Genomic DNA, 15,261 nt, shown 5'->3' with positions numbered 1-15,261 from the left:
AACCTAATACCTAAACGTCACCATGCTTAACCTAATACCTAAACGTCACCATGCTTAACCAAATACCTAAACGTCCCCATGCTTAACCTAATACTTAAACGTAACCATGCTTAACCTTATACCTAAACTTAACCATCTCTAACAAAACACCTAACCTAAGACTTACCCATCTTGAACCATATAACTAGTCTGATCGACAATTACTCAATTTCAAAGCTGGTATTAACATTGGATGGATTGGTGCCAAGTATTAACCGACTCAATTGTAAGCCAATTTCGAGTCAGTTTATACTGAGTTGAGCATTAACATTTAGACTTTAGAATATGTGTAGAAGAACCAGCGATTACACCACCGTAGAAAGAAAGGCACGAAATAAATTCTTTAAACCACCGAGGTGAAGTGGAGCCAAGCTGCTCAAATCGTTCCAAACCGGTTTCTTCCGGTCGAGGTCGGTGACCTCCAACTGGCTTGACTGAGGCTGGGCATCTTGATCGTATGTTATCAAGCGTTGTCCAACAAACTGTAACAACTTGCAGCCGTCCAGGTTGTTTTTCGAGCCTCCACATTTTCTAATACTACCTTTCTACCTATCTTACCCAGATTCAGAAGAGAGGCTCAATACCAAATTCACGCCTTATTATTATTACGTGTTTTCATTTTAGATTTGGACTCTTTAACTTCGCCGAGGTCTCCGTTGGTGTCGGACTTTATTTTGTAAAAACTGGATTTTTTTTTCTGGAAATACTTTTTTATTTCAAAATAATAAATCCTGCACTTCTGTAAGAAAGACCTTAACCCCCCCCATAATGACTCAAGTAGAAAGGTGAAGTGGTACCTTCACTTTTACTTAAGTCATGTCCAGTGCAGTGACATGCACATCTGATATAACACCAAAATGCAGTAAGAAAGGTAGTAGAAGTACATGCACAGAAATAAGGCCCAGGCAGATTGAACACCAGCCGCTGCCCCTCACCATTGATCAGATAAAGGCTGCACTGCAAACGAAAAAATACATCTTTTAAAAGCCATAAAGGGTTGAAAATATAGACATTTTCTCTCCATCTGAGCTAAAGTGATGGCCGGGAAGTGTGCTTGTTATTCAGCCAGCTTTGATAACAAGGCCTTCAAAGACCTTACTGATGCGGAGGCTATTTCTGTGAGACTACGCTCAGATTTATCTGTCTTGTTTTAAGAGATCTTGACTATTGTTTTTTTTCCTTTTTGACATTAACTCCCCCCCCCAGTCTGATTCACAGCGGCGTCCGAGTCATTCTCTCAAATCTGCTGGGCGGGCGACCAACACGGGCCCCCCCCCGCCACACACACACGCACACAAATCCAACCGAAGAGGAGCAAGAGGACGATGGACGACCGGAGGGATAGATTATCTGATGCTGAGGGGACAAAGAGAGGTAGGAGCGAGAGAGGAAAAAGGGCACCTCACTCGTCACCCTAAAATCGTATTCCCTGGGTTTGCGGAGCGCTCATTGGATACGCGGACCACCATCAGAGAGAGAGAGAGAGAGAGAGAGAACGCCTAAGAAAGCGTTTCACTGTAAATCATTTTTCCGTTTGTGTCTAGAGCCTTATTCTCGCCGTTGTCTCCGGCCGCCGCGGCGAAGGGATTGAGGGACGTCGGCTCTTTTTTTTTGTCTTCCTCTCCCGGAGCCGTTTCGGCAATACAACTCTGCAATAACAGACTAGATGAAGTGGATAAGCGCAGGAGAGCCAAGAGAGCCGGGCGAGGCAGAAATCGATTGTAACAGGCCGTTAAACTCCATTCCTTGAATCGTTCTTTCCCAGGCTCTTTTCAGTTTTTTGGAGGAGCAATTGATTTTCTTTGCGAGCGCGACGAGTTGGCGGTGCCGCGATATAAACGCTCCCGCGTGCAGCGAGGTAGTTCGGCGGTCTCAAACTCCGGCGGCCCCCTTTAAGAACGGCGACCCACTTTGCAGGATTTTAAAAATCCACACCGGAGATATGCCCGCCGCGCTGAGCCCGGCCTCGGAGTAGAAAACATTGACAAAAGCGAGTCTCCTGGCGAGACGTCTCGCTACACCTACGACTAATGAGAATCTTAGATCCACGTTCTGCCTGTAACATGGTTCATCGCCTTTGGTTTTAATAGGAGTGAGCCAAATTCCTTCATTAATAAGCGTTAAGGCGGAAAGAATAAATGTGTTTTTTTTTAAGTCAGACAGAGGTTTTAGTATATAATTAGTATTTTTTGTATTTTTTTTTTGTATATTTTTATTTAGTATTTTCTGTATATTTGTATTTTATTTATATTTTTTTGTATTTTTTTTATCTTATTTTCAGGATTTAACATTATATTTTTTGTTTTAATAAATTCATATCAGAAATAACAGTCTCTTCAGGAATTCAAGTTTTCTAACCGATACCCCATTTGGGTTTGTTAGACGGTTTGACGCCCCCCACCTCTAGGCACAACATGGGACCAAATCTCACTGCAAGCTTCTGCTACCTCTTTAGATTTATAGTCGCCTAGGTGATAGGTGCCGCTCATGGCGCGCACACCACCGGAGAGCGGGAAACATTTATAGCGGACGCGTTAACGTGTGGATGCTGTGGCGATCCTTCCGTCCTTCTAAACGACAGGGGGGCGCTGTGAACAAACCACCGCGGGAAATTGAGAGAGCTGTCGTAAACACGACAAAGAAGTCCTGAGGTACTGGAATAGTCCAAACCTTTGGACAGAGACAGTGCTATCTCTTTCCATGAATTGAGCGCCGTCTGGTTATTTTCGTGGTCATGCATAGATTTGATGGTAGAGATGGTAGCTGCGGACCTCTTCTCACAACCTCGCTCTCGACAGACAAGATAAGATCCGATGAAAACGTTATTAATCCCAGACCGGGAACAACTACTTGTCACAGCAGCTCGAGAGTCAAGTAGAGAAAAAGAGTGATTGAGTGATTGAAAAGTTAAAAAAATACATAATGAAAATAATAATAAACGACATACACAATATACACATATCACTTATATAGTTATGGCCATGATGGATAATTTTACAGGGTAATTGCACACATGATTGTAATACACACATGGCGTGTAGGATTACACTAAAATATTATATATTGCACTGTAAATTGTATAATTGCGCAGAGATTGGATTGCAGAGGATACAAGGAGGAATTGCACAGGATGGTTGCACAGTATGTTACGCTAGAGTTGAAAAGTCAAACCGCCGTCGGAACGAGGGGCCTGCGGCAGCGTCCTGTGGGAGCAGCAGTCTGCTGCTGAAGGAGCTGCTTAAGGCCCCGATTGACGTCAGCTCGGCTAAGATCCTCCCCTCGCCCACCTCCTCTATGGAATCTAGAGGGCAGTCCGGCACAGAGCCGATCCCTCCTGACCGGTATATTGAATCTGTTTCCGTGCCTTTCAGTGCCTCCACCTCCCAAACCGATGACCGCACACTCCAAATGACCTCGGCCCCCTCAGCAAACGAAGACGACTTTGGCCCTTTTTGTACGGGATATCCCTGTTCGTCCGACCAGTCGCGTTTATTCTTGAGGTGAACACCCAGGTATTGGTACGCTCCCGCCATCTCCACACCCAATCCCTGGATGTTCACCGGTGTCGTCTAGGGCGTCTTCTGGGAAGTCTATCACCATCTTCTTTGTCTTGCTGGCGCTCATGTGACGGTGGCTCAAGCTCACACCAGTTGACAGAGTCCTTGATGACCTGGCCGCCCTGCATTCCTGTTTGTGCCCCTCTGACACCCATCCGAAGATGCATGTATCATCAAATAACTCCTGGAGGTGCTGCGTCTGAAGCCTGGTGCGCACAGGGTGAACGGCGCCGTACCCCGTGGGGCCAGCGCGCTGCAAACCGCCACGTCAGACACACCGCCATGAAGCCCCACATACTGCGGTCTGTCGGTGAGGCAGGCCATGCCACCTGGCGCCGTGGCACCTGCCGCTCGTCTCGAACGCGTCCATCTTGAGTTGGCCCGGAAGCGGGCGGCACAAAGTCTCAAGAATAGTGAGGCGCGCCCCCCTCGCCCCACATGCGCCACGCAGTGCTTCCGCGAGCACCGCGACGACGTCATTTGTGCCGCGCGCACTAAACAACACTACAGCTATGGACCAGCCTTTAGCTTCCCCACTGTTTGAATGAGGATTTATTCCAGTGCTAAAAGGTGAGTGCCATGCCCTATTGCCTTCGTGAACAATAGGTAACTCCATGCAAGCGGCTACAGTGATTCATCGCCTGGGTGCCATGACTTTCCCTTCACTCACAATTCAATGAGTCACAGGGCATCGTAGCTTTTAACAGCAGATCCCGGGGTTTTCGGTGAAACGGGTAAAAATGCAGCCTCGAAGGCTGCGTAAAGGGATCGGGGCTCCCAGCAGCATCTCCCGCGCAGTTTAATTGCTAGCTCGCGGTTTGGAATTGCCGCGAGGTTTATGGCTCGCATCTCTCTGCGAAGATTAAAAAAAAATAATAATAAATAAATAAAAAAAACCACCGGAGACCCGAGAAGAAACGAGGCAGAAATGAGAGAGGAGCACGGTCAGATAAGTCCGGTAGCTTTCATGCGCTTAGTTGTGCATTGTTTCGAGCCATTTATATACGGCTGGTGCTTTAACGGTTACTTTTCCCGCCCCCCTCCATGTGAAGCGAGCCTTTGGGAGTCATCGCTGTGATTCTCAAATTCTTTTACTTCCAAACCCATTTGCCGTCCGCGTCAGTTTGGAGCTTAACTGCGTCCTGGGATTAGAAAACGGTGAAAATGTGCTGGAAATTACACACACGTCAACGGGACTAAATCAACGTGGATTTTTTCCGCGGGCCTGGCTCGACAAACCGTTCGATTGTCGTTGATAATAATCAAATAAAAATATTCTTTTAAAAATGTTTGTATTATTATAAAATAATAATTAAAGTCAATTAAAATAATTTCCGAATTTCCGAAATGGCGTAGTACGTGCTCCGTGTTCGTAGCTCCACCCATTCTCGCCCTGGCCGTGCGTGGTGGGGTAACTCTATCCTGCGGGAAAGCATGTTTTGCCTCGTGCCTTTTCGTTAATATTCACTTCACACTTTCTCACCGTCGACAAGGAGCCGGCCCCCGCCAGTGGCCACGGTCGAGGGGGGAACCCTGAGCTCCTACCGCGCAGGCACAGACATGACCTCATCTCCGTCGTTTGCTTTGACTTGCTTCTCCATCTCTTCCCTCTCCTATCACTCCACATATGCTCTCTTTACATCCGCAGGCCCCGAGGGCCTCTGAGGCGGCGTCGAAAAAAAAAAATCACGTGGCGGCAGGGGGGCTGAGGAAGAATCATAAGTCATACATAAGTGACCCGGCGCTCGGGAGGGGGGTGAGATAAGAAATAAAAAAAAAAGGTTAGAAAATAAAAAAATGGTATAAAAAAGAAAAAAAAAAAAAAAAGTTTCATGATCTATGTCCAACAACTCCTCCAGTGGTTGAAAGAGAGAGAGAGAGAGAGAGAGAGAGAGGACGGAGCGGAGTACGCGAGGAGGGTCAAGGGAACTGAATGAAAGGGGGGTCGCGGGGAGAGGAAAGAAAGAGGAACAACATGTGCCGCCCGCTCCATCTTCCTGATAAATGACCCTCTGGGCTCCTGTGTTCCTGGCGGACCTGCACCACGGCTTCGTCTGAAGGTGTGGACAGTTTGTGCGTGCGTGTGGCCTGCTGTCGTGGAGAGTGACAAAGTTCTTTGTGACTGTACTTATGTGCATTATGTACAGTATCTGTAGTGACTTTTCAACTTTACTCCACTGTATTGTCTTCTATTACTAAAAAAAATAAAAATATATATATCATCAAAATAATAATAATAATAGTAGTAGTAGTAGTAGCTGTAGTTGTAGTAGCAAATAATAATTATCCAATTATAAAATGATTATTATAAAAAAAAAAATTAATAAATCAGGATTTAGATTTAGATTTCAAGTCAAATATGCATGAGCCCTCATCTGCAGAGGAAAGGTACATTAGGCACTTGGTGCCGCATTGGATATGACGAGTACTTTTACTCTCAAATAAAAAAAAATGTGCACATACTAAGAGGAGATACTTTTGCTTCGGTAGAAATATAGATGTGGTGTTTCATAAGCTCTGAATACTTCCTCTAGCACTAGGACCGTGTCACTCATGCCCTGATACACAATTCTGTCGTCTCGGGTCAGAACAGGGAGTTTTGTTTGAAAGTCATCATGTGACATCATATGGTAAACGCATCATGGGGAGTTTGATGCGGCGGAACCTCAGTTCGCATCCTCTATACATGGGATTGTGATTATATAGTATATCCATACTGTTGAAAAGGCAGATGGGTGCGAAAAGTTCACCTATTTACATATACGCATACGCTGTACGTATTTTGCTGAGATAAATACTGTGCTCTCTTTTAAAGACCATGCTCACCACGGTGAATGTCCAACTACGTGCGAATAAAATGATGAAATGAAAACAAATGCAGCGAAAAAGTCAATTAATGCGGGGCGCCAGGGAGCAAGGCAGGCAAAAAACAAAATCCCTTGAAGAATGGTTGGTACGGCCACAAGGAGAGAACAGTCAAGGAAAAGAGGAAAGGGAAGGGGGGAAAGAGCGAGAGGTATATTTCATACAACTTTCCCAAGATGGCATTTACCTTCGGAGGCTTTATTCAATAGATTAAAAAGAAAAAAAACGAAAAAAAACAACTGACGCGTCAACGAATAAAGGCGTACGCCGCACGGAGAGATCCACCCGGCGCTGCCACTGTTATGAAAACACAAACTAAAGAAGCTCAACTGCGAGAGCTCCTTCAACAGCAAACGGAAGGTATTAAAATGGTCATTTTGTCAGCAGCCCCATGCTGGGAAGCGACACGACGGCATGGGCACCGCGGGGAGCAAAACCCTGGGAATCACTGCCACATACAAAATACAACCCAATAATTGTCATTATTTGACCCCGAATCGACCCGAGGGGTCTTCCACCTTTTTCAGCCCGAGGACCCCCTTTGGTGGCTAGAGAAACAGCAGGGACGCCTTTTCAGCCTGGCTTATAACAACATCGTTATAATGCCTTATTAACCCATTTATATACTTGGTTATGATGCCTACGGTTCTCCTGTGTGTTTTTATTTTAGATTTTGATTTATTTCCATTCGTTTAGTTCCGTTACTAGACTGTGGAAATAAACACAGCGAAATCCACCTTTTCCTTGTTTTCACAAAGAGAATAAAGGTTTCACAAATTTGAAATAGGGCTTGAAATGCTCTTTAGGCTTCTTACTATAATCCAGTCCAGGTTTGACCACTACAAGTGCAGTAGTTTTTCATCTTGAATGGCCCGTGTGTAAAAAAAAAAACTAAAAAAACATCAACGCGCCCTTTCTGTTTTCACGAAAAAAATAAAGTTTTCACGAATCTCAACTTACATGCTGTTTAATACCAATACAATAATACAATCCACCCACCATGTGTTTTTGTTAAAGTTCAGTTACTCAAAAATCAGAGGTTTTTGAACGCACCACAACGTCAGAAGCTGCGCTCCCTCTTTTCCTAAAAATAGTTATTTTGTCAAAACTATTATTATTTTATTTGTATTATTATTTTTTAATAATAAATAAAATAATAATAATTATTTCTTAATGGAAACGAGACCGGATTATGGACGCGATCATGTGACTGCATGTGGAGATGCTGCAGCAGCCCTTTTCAAGCCTCGAGTGCCACATTTGTCTGCACTTAATGATTTTTTTTTTTCGACCTTGCAATCTGGCTGTTCCACCATTGTTGCAAAGCACTTTGGTAAAAACCTGGTTTCGCTTTGTAATGTGCTGTATAAATAAACTTGAACTTCACCGTTCAAGGGAGGGGATTTTTACATTTGGAAATGTGAATTGCGTATTGCGTATTAACCCTCCGAATAGTGTTTTTGACATTAAATAAAATATGACCCACACAAAAGCCGAAGAAAAAGAAATTCCTGCCACCCAGAAACAAAGATAGACGCTGCGGGATAAAATTCATATGGTAACCTAATGGTCTCTTAGCCCAACGGTCTCTTTTTTTTTTTTTTTCTCAATTAAGAGGATTAAAAACACTACCAATGAATGCAAATGGAAAGACAACAGGGTTCAGGAAGTCCGCAGATTTCATATCCAATAGCTTGAGTTGCATTAGTGTCGGCGCCGGCGTTTGCATTATCAGGGGGTGACATTATGTTACATTTGATAATCATATAATACCTATAATATAATCGTTTCTGTGTTAGAGTATATTTTTTCCCCAAGCGGCAAATGCAACCTGAGATTTGTCGACGGAATAGACAAGCACCGCATTTCCGACCGCCCGTGTGATTGGTCAATACTGCTGCCTGGGGTCCGTCCTCCCCCCTGGGGAGTGTCAGAGACTTCTCTTCCTGCATTCTGGGGAATTGTTATGGAAGTGAATCACAAAATAATGAGCCAACAAATCAATCAACTTTGACCAGATTTTGAGATATTATGAAACAAAGCTATCCCATGGTACCGTTGCCACAGCTTATAGGCTTATTGAATATGATTAATTGAATAGATTCAGCCGCAACAAAAATGAAAGTTTGTATTTAAAATTATTTTGCAAATAACATTTTTTTTTTTTAAATCAAGAGCAAATTATGACTTAGTTTGTTCGGACACGGCCAGACATATTATTTTGGAAGTATATTATGTTTGTGGGCTTTCATTTTGAAGCCCACTCACCCAACCGCTGGAAAGTTCAATGGAAATGTACATGTTCATCTATACTCATATCTACGCTGCCTCACAGCAAAGAGGTCCCGGGTTCTATTCCCGCCCAGGGCGCTGTTGGCACCGCGCTCCGGAGGGCTATCTCCCTATTAGGGGCCTTTCTGTGTGGAGTTTGCATGTTCTCCTCGTGCTCAGATGGGGTTTCCGCCATGTAACAACAAGACCCCGCACTAAAAACATGCACTAAAAACATGCACTAAAAACATGCACTAAAAACATTGCGTGACCGCTCCTGGCCGCGCCCCCCACAGGAAGGACAAGCCTCGATGGGAAAAATGCAGAAAATACATTTCACGGCCTCCATCTGTGTGTGTGTGTGTGTGTGTGTGTGTGTGTGTGTGTGTGTGTGTGTGTGTGTGTGTCGGCCGTAGCTGCACGTAATGCATGTGTTTTGGTGTGTGTGTGTGTGTGTGTGTGTGTGTGTGTGTGTGTGTGACAATAAAAGACGAGCTAAAGCTTGTCCGGTTTAATTAATACTCTCTGCCACCCCCCTGACCTGTGTTTGGGGTTTTAAAAGGAGCCGGGCTCCCTCGCCGGGGGAGTTTTGGTGCATTTTATTTCTGGTACTACTTTCGGAAAGACAACTTCAATGGTGTCCAATAATGGAGGGGGACAAAAATCAAAATCAAATACAACGAACAGAACTTTTTTTCCGACGCCAATTTTCGTCTCCAGTTTGATGCCATCCGCTGCTTTCATATGCAGATATGACGAGACGAGAGGCTGTGAGAATTCAATCAATTTTTAACAAAAAATTAAAATGACATGAGAACATTTCCTTTCCCTCTATGAACATTTGGTTTTGTAAAGTAACGACTTGGACATCAGGCCCCCGCAGCATGTTTCCTACTGTTTTTATGATATCACTACTATCAATGGAATTTGGGCGACACCACCCCGCCCCTGGTTTGAAGGGAGAAACAAGGACTCGCGTGTGTGATCGTTATGCCGTCGAACAAGCCCATTGGAATGACGATGGCGCTCGCCATCAATGGTGTGACAGGGCGATTTTCCCAGTTGTAATTGAAACGCTTTAAAGAGAAGCCGGGCTGTTACAGTACAGCACGTGGCCTTACATCAGAGAGCGAGAGAGAGAGAGAGAGAGAGACCCAGAACCATCCGCAATCTGCTCACCTTCACTCATAAAAGCCTCTTTTCATTCCAAATACGATCCGACAAAGGGAAAGGCCACTTAATTACGCGGCGCGCGAGGTAGCTACGTTCTCCGTCTAAATATAAAAAGGGGTCAACGACTCCGAAAGTTCCACGCTCCGACGCGACAAACCGACACTTGGCAATGGCTTTCCTATTGGTGATGATGGAATCAGGTGAATCGCGCGCTCTCTCTCTCTCCCTCTCCCTCTCTCTCTCTCTCCCTCTCCCTCTCTCTCTCTCTCTCTCCCCCCCCCCTCTCCCCATCCCTCAAATCCTCCTCCGCCCCTGCGCGACGTAAACACAACAACCGGGAAAATGAACAACGACTCTCCAACGGGAGCCCACGCGGAGGACCCCGATGAAGGCCCCCGGCGGTACGTGCCTCCGCAGGTCGGCACCTCATCAAACATGACACCTCGTGGGTCTGGGGCGGGACCTCTCGCCCAGGAGCTGCGACTGCCGGGAGACGGCCCTGGCTGAGGGCTGTTAGTAGATGACTACCCATTTATAGAGGTTGGAATGCCGCCGTTTCGCCCCCTGTCTGCCGCCGGCCGGCAGAAACAATCACCCCGGCGCTCTTGAATCATCCAATACGGATTCCAGATTCCAGGGGTGGCAGAATGGGGCCCTCATGGAAAAGCAGCCGACGGACATGACCGGCTCTCTGCGGCGCGACAAATGGGCCACGTATGCCGAAAATATTCCTGTTTCGTTTTGGTTTTTTTTAATAACTCGGATGAACAACCTTAATTAACGTTCCCCCGTTTTTTCTTTATAAATAACCATATTTTCTCTTACACACCGTCATTATTGCACCATTATAGCCCTATCTCCATCACCATTATAGCTCCATCTCCTCTTAAGCTCTTTTGAAGAGCTTATCTAAATTAAAATGCATGTCAAGCCAATAGATTGTTATGGATATGTATATTTATCTAGATTGGCTAATTTCCTTCAATGAATTGAAAGCCTTCGGGATTTGTGCTCAATGCAAATAAATTTGACCTGGACGGAAGACCATGCAGCCGCCAGAAGTTTTAGTCGTAAGTAAGTATTGGAGACAAGTAATTAAGGCAAACTAAACGCTTGTTTATACACTCAAGCAGCTCATTAATTACAAATCGCCTAAAACTACAAATAGTCCAATTTTCTTGGGTTTGAAATTCATGGCGTGGCTACGTCGCCGACATTTAAAGGGGGACCTCTCCGTCAACTCCAAAGCATTGAAGTCAGTCTAGATTCGAGAACAACTTGTTTTCAGTCATAGTATTTGCAGTTTTGGCCAATTAGTAACTAATGAGCTGCTTAAAAACGCCATTAGGTGGGGACGCATTTTTGCGCGGTGCGTCTGGCCATGTTGCATATTAAGTCATTACATTTCTTAGATTAACTTGCGATAATTAACCAGTGCATTTTACATTCGCCAATTAATTTGGTAAGTATTATTATTAGTATTAGTAATTTCCCCCTGGGATTAATAAAGTATTTCTGATTCTGATTCTGATTCTGAAGTATGTCTACACAATAGAGAGGCTGAGCTGTAAAGTGTTGTTACTTCATCGCTGTGATTCATAGGAGATCAACACCAACGGCTCTATTTTTACTTGAAGGTGTTTTTCCCGGGACAGGATTTGACTCTCTCATTCAGGGAGCCATAAGCAACATTCTACTTGCCCGAACGTTCATTTTACTGAAGAAATGTGAAATATGCTTCAAAGAAATGTACAGGAAAGTCATAGAGTACATTTAGAGGTCACTTTGCGTGGCCCCTGATGTGAAAACTGGACCCTAACAAAGACTTAGGGTATACAAGCGCCCAAAACAAAAACATGAAGACCTAAAGTTCAAGTTGAAATAGAAATACTGAATAAACAATGGCGTGGGTTTATTGAGGACGACGTCAGTTAATATCGGTCAAGAAACCTCTGAAAGGATTAATTCTACTTAATTTAACAAAAAAATATATATTTTTTTTTATATATATGTATATAATGAATTTGCACTCCGGTTTATGCCTTGAGGGCTGACATGAGAAACGAACGATTTTCAACGATCAAAAAATAAAAAAACAACCGTGTTGCCGGAGTTTGTGATGATCGTTTCCTTCCTGAGAGACACATCGAAGACTACGCAATCTATTTACCGAGAGGCGAAAAAAGGAGGGCGTGAAAGCCGGACCCTAACATAGACGTAGGGTATACAACCGCCCCGGAACAAAAACACGAATACCCAAAGTTCAAGCTGAAATAGAAATACTGTAGAAACAACGGTGTGGGTTTATTGAGGACGGCGTCCGTTTATATCGGTCAAGAAACTTCTGAAAGGATTAATTCTATTAACTTTAATAAATAAATATATATATAATATGAATTTGCACGCCGCTCTGTGCCTTGAGGGCTGACATGAGCAGCGAACGATTTTCAACCATCAAAAGCAAAAGAAAAAACAAAAATAAAATGGAGTTTGTGATGATCGTTTCCTTCCTGACTGACACATCGACGAATACGCAATAATATTTACCGAGAGGAGAAAAAGAAAAAGGACGGGAGAACTGGAGGAGCTCTCTCTCTCTCTCTCTCTCTCTCTCTCTGCGAAGAAAGCCGTATCAAAAAGCCGCTCTTTAATTCCGGCGAATTAGTCGAGCTATTCCTGCCGCTCCTCGCGGAGCGCCGGGGCCGCGTGAGGAATGCGTGAGCCATGTCTGTTAAGTTTTTCCTGTGATTGGATTAGCTTGTTTACTCGCTTCCCTCTCCCCAAGACCGGCTGCGAGCTGCCAGCGCTGCATTTTGTCTCGCCGCCAACCAAGAGGGAAACAAACAATAAAAAATTCAAATAGAAAATAAAACGCCTTGAGCGGCCGCGCTTGCGAGTTCCGGAAGAGGGTTTTTTGGGGGGGCTCGATCGTGTGATGCGGACAAAGTTGAAGGAGTCACTGTTCCATGGCCCGGTTACACACTTAACCTGAGACTGCGGTGGGAGGGGGACCGGTTAAATCCACATGACAGGGGTCAGACACTAGAGTCCGTTTAATCAGCCATTGTCAGCACAACGCAGCATCTCGGGCTCTCTATGATGAGACTCAGCTTCAATTTTTATTTTTATTTATTAACATTTTGGGGGGGGGGGGGGGGGGGGCCGTCGCTTCGGACCGAGTGAAAGACACAGAGACGTGAACACGTTACCCGCCCGTCGGGATCACAACAGAATAATGCGGCCGAACTCTTGAGCTGGAGGGGGAGTAACGACCAAACCATAACGGGCGCAGAGGCAGGGAAGACTAGGCTGCCGTGCGGTACAGTGTAGTGTTCCGCTGCTCTACAATGTTCTGCTGTTCAGCACTATTCCACGTCGTTCTGCACTGTTCTAGTCTGCTGTTGTGCACTGTTCCACGCTGCTCTATAGTGTTCCACGCTGTTCTATAGTGTTCCACGCTGTTCTACGGTGTTCCACGCTGTTCTATAGTGTACCACGCTGTTCTATAGTGTACCACGCTGTTCTATAGTGTTCCACGCTGCACTATACTGTTCCACGCTGTTCCGTGGTATTCTACTGTTGTTTACGGTTCTACTGTTCCACGTTGTTCTATACTGTAATACTCTTCTATACTGTTATACTGTTCTATACTGTTATACTGTTATACACTGTTATACTGTTATACACTGTTATACACTGTTATACTGTTCTATACTGTTATACACTGTTATACTGTTCTACTGTTCTATACTGTTATACACTGTTATACTGTTCTATACTGTTCTATACTGTTATACACTGTTATACTGTTATACTGTTCTATACTGTTATCCACTGTTATACTGTTCTACTGTTCTATACTGTTATACTGTTCTACTGTTCTATACTGTTATACACTGTTATACTGTTCTATACTGTTATACACTGTTATACTGTTATACTGTTCTATACTGTTCTATACTGTTATACTGTTCTATACTGTTATACACTGTTATACTGTTCTACTGTTCTATACTGTTCTACACTGTTATACTGTTCTACTGTTCTATACTGTTCTACTGTTCTATACTGTTCTACTGTTCTATACTGTTATACTGTTCTACTGTTCTATACTGTTCTACTGTTCTACTGTTCTATACTGTTCTACTGTTCTATACTGTTATACTGTTATACTGTTCTATACAGTTCCACGTTGTTCTACTGCCCCATGCTGTTCTTCTGTTCCACACTGTTCTGTTCTCTACAGTTCTTCCGTCCTCCGCCGTCGTGTACTTCTGTCCTGTTCTACCGTTATGTTACGTTGTTCTACGCGTGACGCTGCTCGCTGCTGTTTCATTGTTCCTCGCGGTCCTTAACCTGTTCCACTTTATTTTATATATATATATTTTTTTCCGCGCTCTCCCTTCTCGTCCAACTCTTCCGCGCCGTTCACGTCCATCTCTCTCATCCCTGCTCCTTTTAAGGACATCGGCGCTCCGGGGGCGAAAGTTTGACTTCTCGAATTACAACCGAGGAAACCGTCCCCGTCTCGGATGGGGAGAAGAAACGCAACAATTCGTGGAAAGACACCGCGTCCTCGCCGCGGGGGGTTTCCTCCTCCACCAACGCCACCAGCCGCCGCTCACCGGCGCAACTGGTCGAGGAACAACAAGAAAGTCACTTTGACGTCGGCGCGTCTTCTCTCGTTACCTTGTTCCCGGGCGTCCCCGCCGCCTCTCGCCGGCGCGCCGCCCAGCAGCAGCAGCAGCAGCAGCAGCAGCAGCAGGGAGAGCGCCGGGAGGAGACGTCCGCGGCGCGCCGGCGACGTCTGGCCATCTTTCTGCCTGTGTTTGCTGTACATCCCCGCGCCCCCGCGGTGCGCCGCTCTCCGTCCGCCCTCGCCCCGCGCTCGCAGCGCCCGCGTCCCCCGGCCTCCGCTTCTCCGCTTCTCCGCGCCGTGTGCGCGCCCGCTCCCGCTCGCTCCGCTTCCCCGGGGCCGGGAGGGCGGCAAAACGAGGAGCGCGGGTGGGGGGGGGCGGGCGGCTTCAAACCGGCGTCATCCGCTGGGTCCGCGGACTGCGCTCTGTATGCGCCGGTCCGCCGCGCCCGAACCACCCACCCACACGCCTCCAAAGATCACGGTTTAAAGTGGTAAATCCGTGAGAGCCCGCGTGTCGGCTCCGCGTCAGCCTGCCGGTGTGACGGTTCTGTTCGGAACGCAGAGGATCCCTGCGCCCGCGGGCTCCGGATCGAATGAAGCCTGATTTATAGAGCGCCTTAAAAGAGCCAAACAAAAATTGTCTCCCGAGTGTTTTAACAGAGGGTGCAAAAAAAAAAAGACAAAGTTAAAAAAATGCAGAAGGCAAAGCAAAAGCAG

General features: G+C 45.5%; 1 protein-coding gene across 1 annotated transcript in view; it reads right to left on the bottom strand.

The window, feature by feature from the left end:
• Positions 1 to 14,745, bottom strand: part of adam19a (ADAM metallopeptidase domain 19a) — a gene marked incomplete at its 5' end in the record, with an annotated part of 144,460 nt that extends 129,715 nt beyond the window's left edge. Inside the window, one exon of the mRNA XM_080023546.1 lies at positions 14,595 to 14,745. Coding sequence (XP_079879672.1) covers positions 14,595 to 14,745 — 151 coding nt within the window. The remainder of the gene's footprint in view (positions 1 to 14,594) is intronic.
• Between the last annotated feature and the right edge of the window lie 516 nt (positions 14,746 to 15,261).

The sequence above is a fragment of the Zeus faber genome (assembly GCF_960531495.2).
Source record: "Zeus faber genome assembly, chromosome: 22".
Taxonomy (NCBI): Eukaryota; Metazoa; Chordata; class Actinopteri; order Zeiformes; family Zeidae; genus Zeus; species Zeus faber.
Note: the sequence above shows the minus strand (reverse complement) of the source record. Positions and strands in the feature narration are given on the sequence as shown.